The sequence below is a fragment of the Rhinopithecus bieti genome, unplaced genomic scaffold, assembly GCF_001698545.2.
Source record: "Rhinopithecus bieti isolate Rb0 unplaced genomic scaffold, ASM169854v2 scaffold_2432, whole genome shotgun sequence".
Classification (NCBI taxonomy): Eukaryota; Metazoa; Chordata; class Mammalia; order Primates; family Cercopithecidae; genus Rhinopithecus; species Rhinopithecus bieti.
The window spans coordinates 2921161-2943919 of record NW_016804136.1 but is presented as its reverse complement, the minus strand read 5'-3'; the positions used below and the strand labels follow the sequence as shown (position 1 = coordinate 2943919).

The 22759-nt window shown below is 41.7% G+C and overlaps 1 protein-coding gene and 1 long non-coding RNA gene across 2 annotated transcripts in view; one reads left to right on the top strand and one right to left on the bottom strand.

Annotated features, from left to right (window-relative positions):
• Positions 1 to 22759, top strand: part of ETV5 (ETS variant transcription factor 5) — a 66826-nt gene that overhangs the window by 32823 nt on the left and 11244 nt on the right. The window contains exons 8-11 of the mRNA XM_017866451.1: positions 10300 to 10559; positions 11892 to 11951; positions 18731 to 18799; positions 18976 to 19145. Coding sequence (XP_017721940.1) covers positions 10300 to 10559; positions 11892 to 11951; positions 18731 to 18799; positions 18976 to 19145 — 559 coding nt within the window. The remainder of the gene's footprint in view (positions 1 to 10299; positions 10560 to 11891; positions 11952 to 18730; positions 18800 to 18975; positions 19146 to 22759) is intronic.
• Positions 10549 to 18549, bottom strand: LOC108525497 (uncharacterized). Its single transcript, XR_001884282.1, has 3 exons — positions 17901 to 18549; positions 16973 to 17065; positions 10549 to 10639 (listed from the first exon to the last, which is right to left on the bottom strand). It is a non-coding gene; the product is annotated as an uncharacterized LOC108525497 (long non-coding RNA).

Genomic DNA, 22759 nt, shown 5'->3' with positions numbered 1-22759 from the left:
AAATAATAAAGAAAAAAGTACATTCTTAATGTTTTATATAGTCTTAGCATATACTTCTTCACAATTCAGTTTATTTTTAGAAGATAAATACTGTGTTTGAAAGCCATGATTTATACTGGTGATTTCCTCCCCGCAAGGAGAGGGGAAAAGATATGTAATTTGACATGTTCAGACATGTTCCACTTATCCTGAAAGACTGGCTGCTCCTGGAAGAGGAGAAATATTTTTTCCTTCAGCCTTCCCAATCTTGAGAGTTTTCTCATTGTGTTATTTATGATGTTTACATGTGCTGGGTGGAGGAACTTAGAAAAATATTCCTATGTTATGCCTATAGTACTGGCTGCATATATTTTTGGATTTTATTAAACCATATCTCATTGTATCTTGTGTTGAGGAAAGCCCTGCAATTCAACTGAAGAAGCTCCACTAAGAAAAATGTATGTCTAAGAATTTTGGAACACACTGCTTTGTCATTTACTTGACATCAACAAAAGAGGTTAAAACCCAAGAAGCAGAGCAACATTTAAGAAAATGCTCCTGTAGTAGAAGAATCCTCTGCTTCTAGATAGCCCCTGAGGGCATCAGTATTATGGTAGGCTAGCACGCTGTAATTGACAGAACATAATGTGCTGTGCTGGAGTCATCAGGAAAAGGTCAACTGGGTAGTGTCTTCTGAAGGAGGAAACAGCCTAAGCTGTTTGAGAATGTCAAGAGCGTCTCCCTCCGTGGTTATTATTGAGGATTCAAAGCTTAAAGGGATGGGCTAAGTTTTGTAGAATTTTGATTTAACAAAAACTACCAATTCCTTAAGGATGCTAGATAAATTAAGAGATTTAATATACTTGTTTTTCCTCGTTTTTTCTTCCTCTCCTTAAAGTAAATTGCTATTCACTTTTGTCCTTCAGATTTTGTAGTACAATAATTTTTAGAGAGGAATGAATTTGACTGTGAGTCACATTTATGTAGCCTGGCCTGGAATAAAGTGAATGTGTCTGATGCATCTCTTCTCCAAGCGCCTGTTAATAGCATGTTGTGTATGCAGCACAAATTCACTTTGGGATCTGAAACCGAGTTTCATGGATGCTTAATGGAACCTTCTTTGACAGACTGAATAATGTTCTTGCAATGGTTAGAGTGCAGAGGTTTTTTTAGTTCTGAGTCTTAAGAGGGTTTGTTTTTAGCGTTTCATCATGTTTACAGTAGGCTTCTTGTTACCTTTTAACAAGCTAAAGGACACTTCCTTTTATCCCCAGTTTACTGAAAGTTTTTAACATGAATAGAGGTTGAAATTCATTAAACACTTTTACTGCCTCTATTGGGATGATCAAATAATTTTCTCCTTTAATTTCTTAATATGGTGAGTTACACTGATTTGTATGAAACCAACCTTGCATTCTTGTGACAAAGCTAACTTGTTTTTTTGTTTGTTTTTTTTTTTTTTTTTTTTTTTTTGGAGACAGAGTCTTACTCTGTCGCCAAGGCTGGAGTGCAGTGGCGCCATCTGGGCTCACTGCAGCCTCCACTTCCCAGGTTCAAACAATTCTCCTGCCTTAGCCTTCCTAGTAGCCAGGATTATAGGCGGGAGCCACCATGCCCAGCTAATTTTTGTATTTTTTAGTAGAGACAGCGTTTCGCCTTGTTGGCCAGGCTGCTCTCAAACTCCTGACCTCAGGTGATCCACCCACCCCATCATCTTCCCAAAGTGCTGGGATTACAGGCGTGAGCCACCACACCTGGCCCTAACTTGTTTATTGTGTATTATATTTTGTACATTGCTGAATTTGGGTTTTCTGATATAAATATGTAAGACTTCCATACCTGTCTTCATGATTGAGAAAGTACACAATTTTTCTTTCTTATATTGTCCTTGCTAGGTTTTAGCATTGAGGTTATATTCATCAAATGAGTAGAGGGTATCTTCTTTCTGTATTTTAGAATATCTCATGGGAAATTGGAAGTCTTTATTCCTTGAACTTTTTGAAGAATTTACTGGTAACACCATATGGGCCTGACATTTTCTTTGTAGGAAGATTTTTAATTACTGGCTCAGTGTCTTCACATTTTACAGTTTTGCCCTGGATTTCTATTTAGTTGAATAAATAAATAAATTTTTCTAAGAAGTTGTCCATTTTGTGTGTTTTAAAATTAATTGACATAAAGTTATTCGTGGTGCCCTTTCTAAAATCTCTATAGCATCTGTAGTTGTCTTTTTCATTTTTGATATTATTTATATAGACCTTTTTTTTTTTCTTAGTCTTGGCAGACAATATATTGCCTTTTCAACAAATCTGCTTTTGGCCTTACTTACTCTCTCTCGGGTGTTTTCTGTTTCATTGATTTCTGCTCTCACTAAAATACTTTATTCTTTGTTTTCTTTGGGTTTATTCTGTTTTTCCAACTTCTTTTGTTGTATGATTAGCTCACTAATTTTTAGCCCTTTATAATATATAAGCACAAAACCGTATAAAATTTATTTTAAGGCTGGGGTGACTGTACATGGAAGTTTGCCAAGTCACTTATGGTCTGTCTATGCCTTGTCTAGAAGTGATTGCTAATAGCTTCTTCTTAAACTCTCCAAAGGATCTTGGTTTGGACAATCAGTTATTTGATCTCCCTATCCAAGTTCTGCTTTAGATACATTGCACAAGTTCTGATTTGCAGTATTTTTAAAATTCTGCTCCAAGTATTTTCTATTATTTCTTTCAAACTTGGAGTTCTTTATAGATACGTTTCTTAATTTCTAAACATATGGGATTTTTCTGGCTGCCTGGACTATATGATTTTTATTTAAATCTCTTCCAGAGACTATTTTAAAACGATTGTAGAAATACTGTAGACCAGTGGCTCTGGAGTGGGACAGACTGACAGATCTGGGGTTGAATTGCTGCTCTGCTACTGTGTGACCTTAGGCAGGCACTCACCTTCTCCAAACTTTGATTTCTTCATCTGAAAATAGGATAATAGACACCACATAGAAGCATTGGATGGATTAAATAAAATCACGCTTGGACAGAGAAGGTGTTCAGTAAATGTTAGCTTTTATGACAATTTTACTTTTTAAAAATCACTTTTATTTTACACAAACTATACTAAAGGACGCTTCCTTAAATGATGTAGATACCGCAAACTGAGAAACTTCATTGTTTAATGTTAAGTTTTTAAAATGTAATACTCCCTTTATCCCTAATCTTTCATCATCACAGTAATATTTTTTGTTTTGTTTTGTTTTGTTTTGTTTTGTTTTGAGATGGAGTCTCACTCCATCGCACAGGCTGGAGTGCAGTGGTGCGATCTCGGCTTACTAAAACCTCCCTGTCCCGGGTTCAAACGATTCTCCTGCCTTAGCCTCCCTAGTAGCTGGGATTACAGGAGCACACCACCATGCCAGACTAATTTTTGTATTTTTAGTAGAAGCGGGGTATCCCCATGTTGGCCAGGCTGGTCTCAAACTCCTGACCTCAGGTGATCTGCCTGCCTCGGCCTCCCAAAGTGCTGGGATTACAGGTGTGAACCACCACGCCCGGCCAACGTTATTAATGTTATATCTACAACTAATACTTTCACTATCTGATATCCTGGGGACATGTCTTAGTTTCATCACCATCCCTCTCCCATATTTGATCTTGAGAAGTCAGACGAACATATAGGCCTAGAAAGGACATGCTTTTTGTTCCTTATCTCTCAATGTCTTCTCACAGTTTAAGTGGGCCCATTTGCGTCTCAGCAATGTTGGCAGGCCTTACGGAGTTGTTTCAGAGTTCTTTGGTGTATGTTTAGGGACAGTGGCTGGCTCTTCGTTGTATCTCAGGAAAATAAACATTATTGTGAAGTTGGCACATTGCCACCTCCGACAAAAAATCACCATTCTCTTTCTGAAAAAGGAGAATGGATATTGAAAAGGCAAACAGTGGGTTCCTTTGATTTGTGTGTGGCTTGTGTGTGTCATAGTCTCCCAGTTCCTTAAGATCTTCTCTTTTATTTGCTTTTTTTTGTTTTTTTGAGACGGAGTCTCGCTCTGACCCCCAGGCTGGAGTGCAGTGGTGTCATCTCGGCCTCCGCCTCTCGCGTTCAAGCAATTTTCCTGCCTCAGCCTCCCAAGTACCTGGGTTTACAGGCATTTGACACTGCACCTGGCTAATTTTTGTGTGTTTTTAGTAGAGACTAGAGATGGGGTTTCACCGTGTTGGCCAGACTGGTCTCAAACTCCCGACCTCATGTAGTAGGGAACTCACATGGTGATCTACCCGCCTTAGCCTCCCAAAGTGCTGGGATTACAGGCCTGAGCCACTGCAACAGGCTCATGCCTGTGATCCTAGCACTTTGGGAGGCCAAGGTGTGTGGATCACTTGAGGTCAGGAGTTTGAAACCAGCCTGGCCAACGTGGTGAAACCCTGTCTCTACTAAAAATACAAAAAAATTAGCCGTGTGGGATGGCAGGCGCCTGTAATCCCAGCTACTTGGGAGGCTGAATCAGGAGAATTGCTTGAACCTGAGAGGCAGAGGTTGCAGTGAGCCGAGATGGTGCCACTGAACTCCAGCCTAGACTGAGCGAGACTCCATGTCAACGGTGAAACGGTTACAGGTTTCAGTTCACCGTGTTGGCCAGGCTGGTCTCAAAACTCCCAACCTCATGTAAGGAACTCACAAGGTAATCTGTCCGCTTCGGCCTCCCAAAGTGCTGGGATTACAGGCCTGAGCCACCATGCCCGGCCATATTTGCATATCTTCTGATTTTAGCTTGGGAGTTTTGGGGAGAAGGTGGGGCAGTTGAAGATAATGTTTATTGAGAACTTACCGGTGTTGTAACAGGGCTGGGCCTTATAATATAGATTATCTTACATCATCTTTACAAGGTATCCTGGCTGTCCTTAGTTTTTTGGAGAGGAAACTGAGGCTTCAGAGCAGTTAGATAACTCATACAAGGTCACACAGCTACTAAGTGGTAAAGGTTGGATTTCAGCCCAGGATATTCTGACTTCACAGCCAGAGCCTCTTACCCAGCTATGCTGCTTCTCGATTTTCCATCTTCTTCCCTGAGCCTTAACGGAAGTACTAAGTGCATGATGTTGATTTCTTGGCAGATTTTATGTATCATTTCTCAGCCGGCCTTTAAACGGTCACTGCCTCACCTGGCACCCATAATCACCGTATAGCCTTTGTGAGATCCTTTTCTCCTTTTTTTTTTTTTTCCTGTCAGCATTGTGTTTACTCTGTGTGCTGGCAGCAGAAACCAAAAAGGAAATGCAGAAAAAGCATCTAACGGTTTTCATAACGTAAACCAAATGTTGGGAGTGTGGGTGAGCTCGTGGGAGGAAAGGCGCTATATAAATCTGACAAATAAATAAATAACTGGTTCTTTAAATAAACTTGCACCGAAAAAGCCTTAAACTGTGACCTATTGAATTTAAGATTTTTCAGACTCAGAAGTCTCCCTGTGCTCACCAAATGTGAGTTCCCTACACGTGCGCTCTGTTGGGCTAATGGTGGGAGTGGAGGGAGGGGAGGAAGAAGAGGTTTGGTAGGAACCAGGCTGTGCCTTCACTGAAAGTGATTGCCTGCCTTGGTAAATTAGAGGCATCTTTGTCATGGTTGTATTATGTATACAACACATTCTCACATACTTCAAAAGGACTGGAGAAGGGAGGGGGGTTCAAATGAAGGTCAGTGAGTAAAGTTCACAGGATGTATTTTGAGGACAAGGACTGAATGACTTTACTAATCTCTGCACATAAAAGACATTATCAGCAGCAAGCTCTGAGAATCTTTCTTCCAAATACACTGGCTTTGTGACCTACCCCTGAGATCCCCCTTGGCCACTCCCGCTCTCTCAAAACAAACCAGTACAGAGCAATCCCAATTATAGAATCTGTTCTGCAGATCACAGGCCTCTAAGCTTTGCACATCCTTAAAGTTATGCCGCGGGGAGGGGATGAGGTTGCTGGCTAGTGCCCATGTGGAAGTACCTTTTCCTGAGGAGGCCATACCAGGCCAACTCTAGAGTTTCATTGTGGAAGGTGAGAAGATGAGCACTAAGCGGAAGTGAGGCCATCGGCCTGCCAGCTGCAGAGGCTCTGGTTACAGAACTGAGCAGCACATGCCGACTCGGAGCTATCAAAGGAACTGATTTCTGGAGGTCACCTTCGAAGGTGCTGGAATAGTGGCAGAGGGGAAAGGGAGAGAAAATGGAAGGTGTTTTTACCATTCCTTTCAAGTAGTGCAAGATTTGGGCACTTTACAAAAATAAGGCCTTAAGAATATCTTCAGCCGGGCGCGGTGGCTCACACCTGTAATCCTAGCACTTTGGGAGGCCAAGGCGGGCGGATCACTTGAGGTCAGGAGTTCGAAAGCAGCCTGGCCAATGTGGTAAAACCCCATCTCTACTAAAAATACAAACAAAATTAGCCAGGCATGATGGCAGGCACCTGTAATCCCAGCTACTTGCCGGGCTGAGACAGGAGAATTGCTTGAACCTGAGAGGCAGAGGTTGCAGTGAGCCAAGATTATGCCACTGCACTCCAGCCTGAATGACAGAGTGAGACTCCATCTCAAAAAAAAATAAATAAAAAGAGTATCTTCATCGGCCAGGCACTGTGACTTTCACCTGTAATCCCAGCAAACTTTTGAGAGGCTGAAAGAGGCAGATCACTGAGTCCAGGAATTCAAGCAGCCTGGCCAATATGGTGAAACCCCGTTTCTACTAAAAATCCCAGCTACTTGGGAGGCTGCGGCAGGAGAATCGCTTGATCCCAGGAGGCAGAGGTTGCAGTGAGCTGAGATCAAGTCACTCAAGTCACTGCACTCCAGCCTGGGTGACAGAGCAAGACTCTGTCTTTAAAAAAAAAAAAAAAAAACTTCATCTTTATTTTCTGAAAGAATTCCTTTTAGGTTTGCGACACGGTGCCGGTGCCTGTGTTCTAAATGTCAAGTGTAAACCTGAGTTGGGAATTTACACTTCTTTAAAAACCATTGAAAGGTTTCTTTAAGTAACAGCAACCCGAAGAAGTTCTGCTGTAGGGCATTCAGTGACCCGTGAAAGGCTGTCAGCCCACTGAACCTTCAATAGTTGGTAAAACTTGTTGAAGACATTGGCCAGGTGGATTCTGAGGCTTTTGATGTCTGGGATAAAAGGATAAGTACATGTAAATTGCCCAGTAGTTCTCCTATTATGAAATGATCTTACCGTTATGCTTTAGGTAGAGTAGTAAAGACAGAGCATGTTGTGCTGTGTTATACCCTGATGTAAACAGTGTCCTATCTGCCTACAGATCTCTTCAGTTTAAGATTGTACATCTTGATGTTCTAGAAATCTGCTGGCCACCTGTTCCCACAGATTGATTCAAATCAAATTCGAACTATTAAAGCTATTCAAGAATTCTATGAATTAATAGAATTCAAGCTAAAAGTAGAGAATAAGACCTTAATAGTATAGGATTGTATTATTTTCCCTTGAACCTTGGCTCCTACTTTCTACCTGAGGGTATATATTCACAAATGCTTTTCTTTATACACATAGATTAGTGCTTCCTGTGTATTTCATGGACTGAGGGTCACACATCTCTAACCTTCCACAGCCACCTTCCTAAACTCTATCCCAGTCTGTCAATTATGGCTGTGGCAGAAACCATACTTTACACACATGATTGTATTTCACCATTTCAGAAGCATTTGGAGGATAATACATCCCTATGTCACAGATAAGCAAACGAAGCCAAGAAACTTTGCCTTTGGTCACTTCCCTACTAAGAGATGGCAGGCTTTCCCTTCTACACTGCACACCCAACAGGGAAAGGGCAGCTGGCATGCATCTGGATCTATCTGACAACTGAAGAGTGTTCAGGAAACTCAAATAATAGCAACAGGTTTTTATTGTTCTATCTTGTTATAAAAACAGTGCATATTTATTATCAAACTATAGATGAGCAAAAAAAGAAATTCACCTCAAATTATAACCACCCCACAGATAGGCAGTGTTGATATTTAAATGTCAATCTTTCTGTGGTTTTATATGACACCATACTACTACTTTTATTTTTGCTAAGCTTTGATACTCTATGTACTGTTTCGCAACCTTCCTGAATATGTCAAAAATACCTTTCCAAGCCGTTATATATTTACGTATTATGTAATTTCTAATGGTTGCTTTCAACTAAATGACTATCACAATATATATAGCTGATTTCCTTGTTAGACAGCTGCATTGGTGACCATCTTTGTAGTTACACATCATCTGTGATTGAAGTGCTGTTTAGGTACCTGGCACAGAATGATTAACTGCCTGCTCATCTTCCAAGCTAAAAGGAAAAAAATACTTCTCTTTTGACTTTGTTACATTTTAATTACTAATGAGTTAAACTTTTTGTTTATGACCATTCCTATTCTGTAAGGATATTCCTATGTCCTTTGCCCATTTTTTTCCTCTTGAGATATTCATCTTTTGTTAATTTCTAAAAGCTCTTTATGTCAACAATGAGATTGCTGTATCTGTGGAGATTTTTCCTCAGTTTTACTTTTGATTTTGTTTCTGGCATTTGGTTTGATGTGTTTCTTTCCCCCTTGGTTTGATGTGTTTCTTTTGGTTTCGTTTCTGGTGTCTTTTTAAGTTACAGAAATTTATACAGTGAGATATATCCAGGTTTATCTTGATGATTTCTGCTGTTGGTAAGATACTTAGGTTTTCCCTCACTCTTAAGTTTTGTAAGTTTTCATATATATTTACTTTCATATTATGGTTTCACTGTTGTTGTTGTTGTTGTTTTTTTTTTTTTTTTTTTTGAGACAGTCTTGCTCTGTCACCCAGGCTAGAGTGCAGTGGCACAATCTCGGCCCACTGCAACCTTCGCCTCCAGGGTTCAAGTGATTCTTATGCTGCAGTCTCCTGAGTAGCTGGGATTATAGGTGCACAACACCATGCCTGGCTAATTTTTTGGGGGGGTTTTGGTTGTTTATTTTGAGACAGAGTCTTGCTCTGTCACCAGGCTGGTGTGCAGTGGCGTAATCTCAGCTCACAGCAAACTCCGCCTCCCAGGTTCAAGCGATTCTCCTGCCTCAGCCTCCCGAGTAGCTGGGACTACAGGCATGCACTACCGCGCCCAGCTAATTTTTGTATTTTTAGTAGAGACGGTTTTCACCGTGTTGGCCAGGACGGTCTTAATCTCTTGACCTCCTGATCTGCCCACCTCGGCCTCCCAAAGTGCTGGGATTTACAGGCGTGAGCCACCACCATGCCTGGCCAATTTTTTTTGTACTTTGGTAGACATGGGGTTTTGTCATGTTGGCCAGGTTGGTCTTGAACTCCTGACCTCAAGCAATCTGCCCACCTCGGCCTCCCAAAGTGCTGGGATTACTGGCATAAGCCATAATGCCTGGCCTGGTTTCACTTTTTATATTGGAACCTTTAATCCATGTGAAATTTATTTTGGTGTCTGTATAACATGGGGTCTTTTTCCCCAACTAATTTGAAATGCTAACCTTAACAAGTAGTAAATTTTGGAATATACTTGGCGGTTTTTGGCTTGCCACTAGATTCCTTTGATCTGCCTGTCTCTCGGTTCCTTGTATTGCTGTTTAATTGGTGTAGTTTTATGACATATGTCAATAGCTAGTGGGTCCTTTTGTCCTTTCAAAATAAAGCTTAGAATCATTTGGTCAAGTTAGTTGGGAAGGCATTTGCTTTTACAGATTAATTTTCAGTGAATCAATAGCTTCCAAGTCCTAAATATCTTCTCTTAGATCTTTTTTCTTTCTCTTCCTCAGAAAACAATTTTAAGATTTTATTCTTATATGGCCTATACGTTTCCTGATTATTCCTAGGAATGTTATGTTTTTTATTGCTCCTATGAATGGGATTCTGTCTTTTTTTTAACTACATTTTCTAACTGATTAGTTTGTATTCAGTCTTTAAAAATTCCTTCTATCTGTAGGTGAGAGAATGGATGAACTAGTGAACACGTATTTATGTATATGTTAGTGCTATTTGCAAATAATTGGTCTCATATATTCAGATACATAATCTGGCCCATCTCTACAGATAGACTGTGCATACAGTATACATACATGAAAGATAAAGAGGCTACCACATCATTGCTTTTTTTTTTTTTTTTTTTTTGCCACTTCCTGACTCAAGAGCTTCGAAATACACAATGTAATTTTGGGAAGAAGGTAAAAATGTCCAGAAATAAGCATTATTAAGTATCTTGCAAATAATTTCATTAATTGGAACTTCTTCTAGTCCCCAGTGCTCGATCATAGTAGGTATTCATCAAGTCTTTGTTCACCACGAAAACCTCTTTCTTCTTACAGATTTCAGAGACAACTGTCTGAACCCTGCCACCCCTTCCCTCCTCAGCCAGGAGTTCCTGGAGATAATCGCCCCAGTTACCATCGGCAAATGTCAGAGCCTATTGTCCCTGCAGCTCCCCCGCCCCCTCAGGGATTCAAACAAGAATACCATGACCCACTCTATGAACATGGGGTCCCGGGCATGCCAGGGCCCCCAGCACACGGGTTCCAGTCACCAATGGGAATCAAGCAGGAGCCTCGGGATTACTGCGTCGATTCAGGTCAGCATCAAATGGTGCTATTCGTTGCTTCATTCTTGCTTTCTTCTGTCTCGTTATTCAGTGTCTTATACATGCAGGGCCTTGGGGACAGGAATTTTTATAAGAATTTTTTATAATTTTTATAAGAATTGCCCTCAAATAACTTAGAAGCTAGTAGAGCTGACATGTTTATGCACAACAGAATACAAAACAAAACGGAAAAGGTATGTAAGTGGTAGGAAGTGCAGTAGGCATTCAGAAGTGGTATGAAGTACATCTCTGAGTCCAAGCTTGAAGAGTGTTGGGGTTCAGTTTTGGATGGAATTTGCTCTTGACCTTCTCTGAGATAATACGTAGATTGATCTATTCAGGTACCAGTTGGTTATGGGAAATGCTGGGAAGGTAGGCAGAAGGGAGAGACCTGTTCCTTTATGACAGAAAAATTACCAAATGTGAAGTAGTGATCGTGTGTAAACATTTCCATCAGCCGAAAGCTTTGATGTATTTTTCTCAGGAGTAGCATGAACAGCAACATTTTTTCATTTAAGACTGACATTTTGATCTGTCCTAATGGGTTTTGCACCCCACTCCACTCCCTTAAAGCAAGACACTCAACAGATGTTACCATATCTGTAATTCTTTGATCCAAGTTGTGTTACCAGGGTGATGGCTCATCCCACGTGGACACAACTCAACTTACTGTCTTTCCTCTCGATGGACACTGATAACATGATGCCTGAAGAAGAGATCATTTGAGTGTGGTTTGGTTTCAATGTGACAGTCCCAGCATGGCAAAAATGGACCAAACTGCAATCCTCTACCCCCCTTCCAGTGCTAGTCCTGGCTTCCTAACCTCAGGTCTGCTAATCCCTTTGGCCTAAAAATACTCCCACCTCTTGGAGCAGAATTGGATGTGACCACCAGGAGTAAAGGGGAACAAATTGGGAAAGATCTAAAGCAGTCATCTTCCCTTTCCCACTCTAACACCCAGGAGTCAGCATATGGGACAAGAGGCCAGGCTTGGCCTTTTGAAAGCTAATATTTTTTCCACTGTCATTGGCTCTTTCACCAGATTTGGTGTTAACTAATTGCTAAAATGAGTGAACAATGAGAGTGAAACATCTTTTTTTTTTCCTCCCGTGACCCTTGATTAGGAGAGCCTGCCTTTCAGATGGTGGGTTGTGGTGTTTGCCATCTTGCTTATTGGTATGGCACCTCTTTCCCAGGACAAAGCCAAAAAGACATGACCCCAGAGTGTTTAGGGGCTTTACCACAGAGCTGCAGTTGACCGATGTGCTGCTTCTGCTGCAGAAACTATTGACAGGATTGTGTCCACCTTTGCTTTCCTTTCAGAAGTGCCTAACTGTCAGTCATCCTACATGAGAGGGGGTTATTTCTCCAGCAGCCATGAAGGTAAGGAGTCTGCTTTCTTTCCTCTCCTCTCCTTTCTTCCTTTCTTTCTCCTACCTTCCTTCCTTCCTCTTTCTTTCTTTCCTTGAATAATACTCAAGCTTAAAATTGCTCAGTTTCCAGGCTAAGATTTGAGATCATAGATTAAACCTTGCTTAGCTCATGAATATAAGAGCTAATTGGTTGCAATCTTCAATTATTTTGCAGGCAGGGCTTAAGGCATGCCCCTGAACCCTGTGAGGGCTGCCATTTTCATTAGCAATGACCCCAACTTTTTAGGAGGATAGGACAATTTGGAGAAAAAACAAACCCACCATATTTCCACATTTCCAGAAATGGAGGTTATCTTTATATAACAATATCAGCTTAAACTGGAATTTAGGAGTTATGTCAGTGAGAGTGGTTTTTATATGTTTTATAGTTATGTCAGTGAGGGTCCAAGGATGTCTTAGAGTTTTAAAAATGTGTCTCTAGGTTTTTTACTTAGTTTGAGTGCTCGGGGTGGGTAACTCGTCGTTGTAATTATTATTATATGATAAATGGTTGCCACTTTTAACATGGGAGGGAAATGGAAGGTATTCTTCACCAACCTTGACACATATCCTAACATTACTTTTATGTGAAGATGATCATTTTATATCAAGGGTGTATGTTGTCTGCTCAAGTTCTTGTGCCCAATCCCTTTGGGACCAACTCAATTCAGTAAGTCTCTGAGATAATCTCACTCGAATGAGGAGCAGGAGCAGTGGGCAAGGTTGAGCCTGTGACTTTGCCTTTATTAGTGCTGACCTACTAATTAGGGTGAAAGTAATTGGGAACAAATAAGATGCATAAGTGTTCCATAGCATATGGCTTCAAGGAAGCAGTCAGAATGGAGTAGAATGTCAGTTTCTTGGAGGAGCTTGCTTTTGAGCTAGTTTCTGTGCTTTGTTTTGTTTTTTGTTTTTTTGTGTTTTTTTTGAGACATAGTCTCGCTCTGTCACCCAGACTGGAGTGCAGTGGCGTGATCTCTGCTCACTGCAAGTTCTACCTCCTGGGTTCTCGCCATTCTCCTGCTTTGGCCTCTCGAGTAGCTGGGACTACAGGCGCCCGCCACCACGCCCAGCTAATTTTTTGTATTTTTACTAGAGACGGGGTTTCACTGTGTTAGCCAGGATGGGTCTCCATCTCCTGACCTCGTGATCCGCCCGCCTCGGCCTCCCAAAGTGCTGGGATTACAGGAGTGAGCCACTGTGCTCAGCCTAGTTTTCTTTAAAATACAAACTTTTGTAGCTTATTCTTAGCACAAACAACAAATACTAATTACACAAAATTCAGAAAATACAAATAGGCAAAAAGATGAAAATTAAATCTCACTGCCCAGAGATAACCATTAACTTGCTACATAGTCTTTAAATCTTTGCTGTGCATATGTAAATATAGAATTATACAGATCATACAGGATTCCTTGTTTTATAGTCTTTTTTTTTAACAGTAGTCATTAACTCAAATTGAACACTTACTATGTTTCAGACACTGTTCTGTGTCTTTTACATGCATAAATTCAGTTGTTGAATCTCATAGCAGGCCCTATAGGATAGATATTCTTTCTGGTTTGGTTTGGTTTTTTTTTTTTTTTTTTTTTTTTGAGACGGAGTCCTCACCTGTGCCAGGCTGGAGTGCAGTGGCGCGATCTCAGCTCATTGCAACCTCCACCTCCCGGGTTCAAGTGATTCTCATGTCTCAGCCTCCCAAGTAGCTGGAATTACAGGCACGCGCCACCACACCCAGCTAATTTTTTGTATTTTTAGTAGAGACGGGGTTTCACCATGTTGGCCAGGATGGTCTCAATCTCTTGACCTCATGATCCGCCCTCCTCGACCTCTCAAGGGATAGATATTTCTATCTGCCCCATAGGGTAGTGAAACTGAGACTCAGAGAGGATAAAAGATGTGCCTAAGGGCATGTGGCTGTAAGAGTAGAGCCAGACCTCTTAAGCCAAGCCCTGTGGCTCCAGAGCCCGTACTCTTCATCTCCTTCCATACTCCACAGCCAATGTCATCTCTATAGCACCCATCATTCCCCTGTGATTTCCTCGTTAATGGCTGCACAGTACTTATTGCATGAGTATGCATTTAGCTAATCACCTGTTGCTGAAAAGTGGGTACTTCCAGATTATTCTCAAATTCTGTGAACATTCATCTAGCTATTTTCTTGTTCTCTTGATTCTTGAAGCTAAGTTTCTGAAATTTCTGGGTAAAAGGGGGTATGACATTTTTTAAGGCATCTGCTGCTGGTTTTTGTGAGGGTCTGTTTTGTTGTTGTTGTTAGTGCATTGTCACAGATTTTAAATTTTAGGATTTCTCTAAAGAAGTCATTAGATGTGAATCAAAAGGAAGAAGGGAGCCTTTTGTTGGGGGAGGATAATTGGGCTTTTAATCTCCTGCATAAATGAATGACAGTAGCAAATCAATGGGCTCGTTTGACGGAAAGGAGCCCTGGTAGGGACTGAGATCATGCTTGCAGGGCATGAAAGGCCTGGAGAGGTGGGCTCAGAGCTTGAAGTTACCCTTCTGGGCAAAGGCTAACTTGGGATGGTGGATTGAGGAGTTCCCTTCTAAACACTGAAACAGGGAAGTTTTTTTATAACACCTTCCCCAGATGTATGTCTTCTTTTTCTCAAATACATTTCTCCCTAAAGATTTAAAGCAGTGTGATTCCCAAAACCTGTGGCAACAGCGTCACCTGGCACTTTTTAGAAATGTACATTCTCAGAACCCATCCCAGGCCTACTGAATCAGAACCCCCAGGGGTGGGGCCCGGCAGTCTGTTGTTTTAACAAGTCCTGCAGGAGATGCTGATGCAGCTTCAAGTTTGAGAACTACTGAGTAGTAACGGTTCTTAAGTTTGGTCAAACATTGGAATTACCTGAGGAGCTTCTAAAAATATTGACTTCCAGGCTTCATCCAGAGCAATTAAATAAGAAATTCTGGGGTGGGACCCAGGCTTTAGTAGTTTTTAAAGCTCCCCTGGTGATTCCAGTGTGCATCCAAGGTTGGGAACCACTGGTCTGTCATTTTAAATGCAAGTCAAAGGAGCTGACACTCATGAAGCACTGGGTGGCTTTTATAAGTGATTGGTTCAGAAGAGTCGTTTTTATGGGTAGCTGCTTCGCACTCACTTGGTTAGATGGGAGACCGAGTGTTGTTTCCCTGGGTACCCTGTGATGTTCTGAGTGAGTGTCTAGCCCTGGAAAGGAAGAGCTGTCTCCCGGACACTGGCTGTGATGGGCACAGCTGCTTGGGGCTCTCTGAGGTTCCTGAATGTTTCTACAAAAGCAGTTGATGTCTGCAGCAGGCAAACTAGGAGGGAGTCGGGGAAGAGAGGGAGGAAAACATTTTGCATAATTACAACATTTAGGAAAGAGCATGCTCTTAAGGGAAATATTTTTAGCAAGGCATTGGGTTGCTTACTACACACAGACTATCTGGTGCATTTGTGTGTGTTTTCCCTCCACCCTTTCCCATTCCTTTCCCTGACTTCACACACATCAAAGAAGTTAGTTTCAAAGAATCCAGCATTTTTAATTGTTCTAAATTACCCTGACATGCTTTTCCTATCCTTATACAGGCTTGACCACAGATGCCTGTGGAACAGTTAATGAAACAAGTGTTTCTGATTGGCATCTGTGATTGCTAAGATAGCCATCCTGCCTTAAGTGTTCACCTGGAGTCCTTGCATAATAACGTTTTGAGTCTTTCGTTTCTAGTTTGCTCCTCAAACAGGTCTTCCTTCCTGCCACCTTTATTTGAGTGATGAGATGATTGTGGCCACAACTGATATAACTGCTGGCTCAAATTCAACTGACTTAAATTTCACTTAAACCAATAGTATCTTCCAGATGGTGTAGAGGACCGCATGTGGCAATGACTAGAAACTACAAAATACGCCAAAGTGATACTTCTTATAGGCAGACCTTTATCTGATTAGTTTTGAAAACCAAACCGAGAATTTCATCTAGATGTAGGTGGTTGTATTTTTTTTCTACATACTGTGATTACCTTAGAGGAGAAGAACTCTAAAAATAACATGGCAAGTTTGACAGATACGTAAACTTTGAAGTAGTTCACTTGTAATGACTTTATAATAAGACCATTAAAACATCACCAGAATATCAAAATACGTATGGAAGATCGGGAAATACATAGCTTTCTGCCAGACAAGGCAAAATATTTGAAGCATAGTGGATTATGAAAGTCTTTTTGGTAATACAGAGTATACCAGTTTGTCATAAAAGTCAGTTGAGTGCCAAATTGGAAAACAAATTTATCAGGAGTCATTAAATCCCTGACTTGAAAGTTAGCATTATATTGTTAAATATTTTTTAATGAAGACTATAAAACCTCTCATTTATTCAAATATTTATTTAGTACTTATGTGTAAGGTGCCATGAGGACACTAAGATACCAAGATACGATCCTTGTCCTCAAGGAATTTAGAATCTTTCATGGAGGATATAAGATCAAGCTCTCACATTATTCAGTTAATTTCTTAATAGCCCTCAACACAATGTACAACGACTGTTTATTTTTTTAACTATCATTTATTACACACTTATGTACCAGGAGCTACTCTTGGCACTCTGGTATGAAGATAGAGAAATAGATCAGTTGAATGATACTAACTCAATTAAACTCTCATAACAACACCATAAGGTAGGAATTATCTGCTGCAATGAGGACACTGGAGCACAGAGATTAATTTATTCGAGATCGCACAGCTGACTGGGGTCCATCAGTGCTGCGCCACCTCTTGTTTCCTTTTCTTCTTTATTGTCTGTCTCCCCCAGTTGAGATACAGGCTCCATGAGAACAAGGGCCAAGTCTATATTTGCCTGGCTACTGACTCCCTTCTAGCACAATGCCTGGCATAAATACTTAGTGGATTAAATAATATATAAATGTCAATAAAATAGACTTCCTTTGATATCCTTAAGCAACAGAGAACTAATGCTTAGGGCTGAGAAAAAAATGAATAATACAAACCTCAAAACAGTCTCAGTTGTGCAGAGTTTCTTCAGTCCCAGGCCTCTTAAAAATGGTGCTGGTCCTGCCAAGAAGCTACTTGATCTGGGTTGACTGAAGAAACAAAGAATGGCAAAATTATATCTTGGCACCTTTACTCATGGATTTTTCCTTCTTTCTTTTTTTTCTTTTTTTTTTTTTTTTTGTTTTTTTTTTTTTTTTTTTGAGACAGAGCCTCTCTCTATTGCCCAGGCTGGAGTACAATAGCGTGATCTCCACCCACCGCAACCTCCACCTCCCAGATTCAAGCAATTCTCCTGCCTCAGCCTCCCAGGTAGCTGGGATTACAGGCGCCCACCACTATGCCCAGCTAATTTTTTGTGTTTTTACTAGAGACAGGGTTTCACCATGTTGGCCAGGCTGGTCTCGAACTCCTGACCTCACATGATCCACCCACCTCGGCCTCCCAAAGTGCTGGGATTACAGGCTATTTGTCTTCAACAAACCGATCTAAAATCACTTATTGCCTACTCCTCCATAAGCCACATAGCACTTGTTATTATGCCTATCCTCATTCAGAACCCTTGAACTTTTACAGGTGCAGTCATCCTTATAATTGCTCATGGAATTATAATTATAATTGCTCACCACCATGCCCAGCCTCATGGATTTTTCAAGTCGTAGTGAATCCTTCTCAGACTCTAATGAAAGTCCTTCATTGCAGAGCCTTTTCACCTACCTGCCCATACTGCATATCCAACACACATAGACCTGTACTATGAGCCAGGTGAACTGAAGGGAAAACAGAGCACAGGGAAGCACCGCTTATCAGACAGGAGCCCTGGGGCATTCTCCTAAGATGTGTGCTGGTAAAGGAATATACACTGGAGACCTTACACCTTGACACAGGCTAAACTACAAGGAGGGATGGAACCCCCATCAAAGTTACCTGTTACCTGGCTTTGATTTAAACCAATCTTGACAGGGTGCCTAGTGACATGGTGGTTAGCACCGAATGTATATTAGGGGTTTGTGGAGGAAGACTGTCAGGCCATCCTTCCTTCTTGAGCCCTTTAACTTTTTGCCTTGCCTTCTTTTATTTCCTTTGCACGTGTTGTTGGGCCAGTTCCTCCTTCTTGACCTCTGTTTTGTCATCTATACAATGAATTTGTTTCATTGCTAGAAAGCCTTTTCAGATCCTCTCCACTGTGTCTGGTAATAATACCTCCAATACTGCTTTCGAAATCCTCTACAGGCCCAAGTCTTTATTCATTTTGGCAACATTCTTTACCCTTCAAGTTCTTTCGTAATTGAATGAGGTATGTGAGTAGCTTGGATGACTTTATAGGAAAGGTTGAAATTAATTTTAGCTAAAAGGAAAATGGCAGGTCTGTGTACAGATGAACCAAATCCATCCAGCTAGGCCAACTGAAATAGAGATGTGTTTTCAGATGTAAAGGCTTAGTCAGAGCAACATTGATCCAGGCAGACCTCAGAAGCAAAATGTGAAGGAACGTCCTGGTGACTCAGCACTTCCCCGCAGCCTTAGCTGTAAAAGCAGGAATTGATGCGGCTCTGACTGAGGCGCAGGTGATTACATCAGAATCGGAATGCCTGAGCCCTCTCGAAGTCCCTGAACATTCCGTCTGTCATAGATACAGCAGTAGGACTTAGGGTCTGAAATGACAGGATCCCACTCTAGTCCTTAAATCCATAGTTTTTTAGTACAACACAGAATTTGTTAAGCAATGTAGTCTTTCTTTTTAAATTCTCTTTCAGGTTTTTCATATGAAAAAGATCCCCGATTATACTTTGACGACACTTGTGTTGTGCCTGAGAGACTGGAAGGTAAGTAGCCATCCAAGGTTTGTTGCCAGGTAGAGGTTGGCAGATGTCAGAACACCTCAGCCATGACTCTCTTCCCAAGTCCAGTGATCAAATCAGCATGAATAACTCCTTTTTGTCCCAACCACCTGAGAAACTTAGGACTAAGCTATTGTGTGATGTGTCCTTGTCCTAAACAGGCAAAGTCAAACAGGAGCCTACCATGTATCGAGAGGGGCCCCCTTACCAGAGGCGAGGTTCCCTTCAGCTGTGGCAGTTCCTGGTCACCCTTCTTGATGACCCAGCCAATGCCCACTTCATTGCCTGGACAGGCCGAGGCATGGAGTTCAAGCTGATAGAACCGGAAGAGGTATGCACTGGATGCTGAACTCAGATGGGTTTTGATTTGTTGTTGTTGATGATGGTGTTTTTTGTTTAGATTTCCATTGAGGCTTCTTATTGTGTCAAGTCTGCTTTTCCTTCTCATTCATACTCTGGCCTGGCCACTGGGCTTGGCAGTATCCCTCCTATTAATGGGACAGTTTATAATGCATGGACAGGCAGAGTTCTCCACTGTAGAATACATTAAAAGTATTTGTAACACTTCTGCAAAATCTAGGGAGCAAGATCATGAAGTCTTATATTCAAATAGGATATGGTGTCCCTCTTGGAAAGTCTTTTTCAAGTATTGTTTCAATGATACAGACTTGTTTTGGTCTTAGCCCCTGTAGGCCATAGTCTGTCTCTGAGGCTACATGAACATATTGTATGACATTTTGACAATATATTACAGGATACAGCTACCCACAGTGTATTTCAAATGGCTGTGGCCTGGAGAAATAAAATTATCAGAGGTGACTCAATCTTAATGAGCTTAGATTTTTTTTTTTTTTTTTTAAGGTGTGTTATGGCCGGGCACGGTGGCTCACACCTGTAATCCCAACATTTTGGGAGGCTGAAGCAACTATATTGCTTGAGCCCAGGAGATTGAGACCAGCCTGGGTAACATGGCAAAACCTTATCTCTACAAAAAACAAAATAAATAAATAAATAAATTAGCTAGGCATGGTGGTGTGTGCCTATAGTCCCAACTACTTGGGAGGCTGAGGCAGGGAGGATCGATTGAGCCTGGGTGACAGAGCAAGACCCTGTGTCCAAAAAAATAAAAGTGTGTTATGTGACATCATAATAGAGTAGTTGAGAGATGATACAAACCTCAATTATTTTAATAGGAAAAAAACATTGTTACTGTGTTTGTGCCTAGAACGGAAATAACTCTGTTGACAGAACCAGTACCGTTTCTTCAGTGGAGAAGACACACCCTAGAATCCCTTTCCTGAATATCACATAACAAAGTAAATTAAATCAGGCTCTCAGTATAGCATATTCTAAAGGGGTTGATTTTTAATTTCTGTTTGATTTAGAATCTAGAGAGATTATAAATGGAACAGAAATAACTGCCCAAAAAAACTGACATATGCTTCTTTTAGTAGCATGTTCTTAGGCATATAAATTAAACCAGCAGATCAAAAGGCATCTTTGGGTTGGGTATAATTAAATTGGGAACAACACTCTTAGACACTCTTAGAAAGCATTTGAACGAGAATTGCTGTTTTCAGTGTTCAGTTAACTCTAGGGCTCGCTTTAGCACACCAAAGAAATATGTTGGCATGGGGTTAACAGGAGGAGGTAGCAACCTGAGACTTGGTTTGGAAGAAGAAAGTGGTCTAATGGTTCAAATAGGAAAAGGAGGAGAATATATGGATTGGAAATTTATGAAGAATCCTGATTGATAGAAGGCAGACTTCATTAAAGGCAATTAGAAAACAAGATACGCATATGTGTTCCCTGTTTTATATTCACTCACGAGAATGGAAATGTGTCAGCATCTCTAGATGGACTAATTAAACAGCTTCTATTTGGTTCAGTCTACCTTCAGAGCTGGAGTTGAGTGCCACTGTGTTAGTTTAGTGCCTACGTGGTTTTTTCCTGCTATGTAGAAGCAGAGCCATGCTTCAGGCTTCTAGCACCCCTAGAGAGCCATCCGCCCCACGTGGGCCCATGCCTCTGCTCACTGCTTTCCGAATAACGTGGCCTGGTTTATGTGAAGTTTGAGAAAAGCGTGTCACCTAGGTTCACTGAGGCTTTCTGAAAGTAGTTCTGTCATGTGGGCAGCCCTTATTGATCTATCTTGTTTCATAAACAGGAGCTTTTATTATTTTATTGCCACTGCCTCGGGCCTAAGCACAGGCCGTCCAGCTGCAGGTAAACCTGGTTATGACCCTTGGTAAAGCTGTTATTGAATCTTCTGCACTCCTACCAGTGGCATAGAGAATGATGAACAGATGGCAAAGGGCCCCTGCTTTCTTACTTAATAAAGAAACTAATATTAATACAGAATGCTCATAAATGCCAGGCAGCCAAGTCATGTGAGAAGCCTGTGGTGTCCTTGAGCCTCCCTCGGTTGACCGGGCAGCTTTGTTTCTTCAGGAAATGGTGCTTTCCACCCCACCTTGAAGTCCCCAAGCTTTCCCTAAGCTCCAGATGTTCCTTTCTCTTCACCCAGGATCAGTTGGGTGCCACATGTGCATGTTAGCCTCAGGACAGGTGACATTTGCTGAGCTCCCCCCCGCCCTTCCTTGTATACCTGTGAGGGCCCTGTTCTTGTTAATGTCAGGAAGATACCAGCTTCTGGAAAAAGCTGTAAGAAGTCGTCATGGGGGAGCTTGAAGGGTGAAGCGGAGGAGGAAGCTGTTGGGGACGTAATTGTAGGCAGCTGTGTGGCTGAGTAGTGCACTCTGGGTAATTATCCATAATATCCATTACACTGTGCATGGAAATTGTGGTTTTAGAACTGCGTTTTGGCAGGCCCCCTAATCAAATGTCTTTTGATAGTCATCCAGCTTAGCACCCTCTCAATTATGACTGACTCGGCTTTAATCTGGAGCCATTTTAACTGTGAATCTGCATTAATGAATATTTTGGGGGGTAGGGTTGTTTGTTGAACATGTGGCAGATAACTGCTGCTGGGAGGTTTGAAGGGATGGGCTGCTAGAAAGAGCCACTCCCTGGGCTGTGGCTGCTCTCTCTTTTAAGGGGAAGAGGAATAGGTAGATCCGTTAACTCCTTCAGCCTCAGTCCTCAGGATATGTGCTACCAAAGTAACTAGAGAGAGAAGAAAGATCTGATGACAAGCTATTGCCTGCCTCCCCAATCCCAGAAGAGGGGCAGCCCTAATTCCCAGCTGCTCTGGAGCTGAGCCGCACCATGCATTACTGTAGAAGGAACAGCCGTGGTGAGGGCTACAGAATCACAGGGCTCTGGCCCGAGAGGATGAGTCAGTAACTATGGCTACCAGAGCTGCTTTGAAATCTGTGCATATACCAAACCTTTCTCCAGTAAGCAATTGCATATGCAAGTGACAGCTGAGAGGTGGCCGCTGAAGTTGAAGAATATTCAAAGATTGTTTTCCACCCCTTAACATAGTAAAATGATGAGGCTGGGCTTCTTTGAAATTTTCCTGTGTCACTTGTGGCAGACAGCAGTTAAAGGTTAGTTTTATAAAGCATTTCTGAACAGGATACAATGATGTATATTATTAGGTTAGCAGATTTCTCTTCTTACCATTATTTCTATTGGTTTTAAATGTTTATCTTCTCTAACCAGAATGTAATTTTGTTTTTGTTTTGGTTTTTTTTTTTTTTTTGAGACGGAGTCTCGCTCTGTCGCCCAGGCTGGAGTCCACTGGCCGGATCTCAGCTCACTGCAAGCTCCGCCTCCTGGGTTTACGCCATTCTCCTGCCTCAGCCTCCCGAGTAACTGGGACTACAGGCGCCCGCCACCTCGCCCGGCTAGTTTTTTGTATTTTTTAGTAGAGACGGGGTTTCACCGTGTTAGCCAGGATGGTCTCGATCTCCTGACCTCGTGATCCGCCCGTCTCAGCCTCCCAAAGTGCTGGGATTACAGGCTTGAGCCACCGCGCCC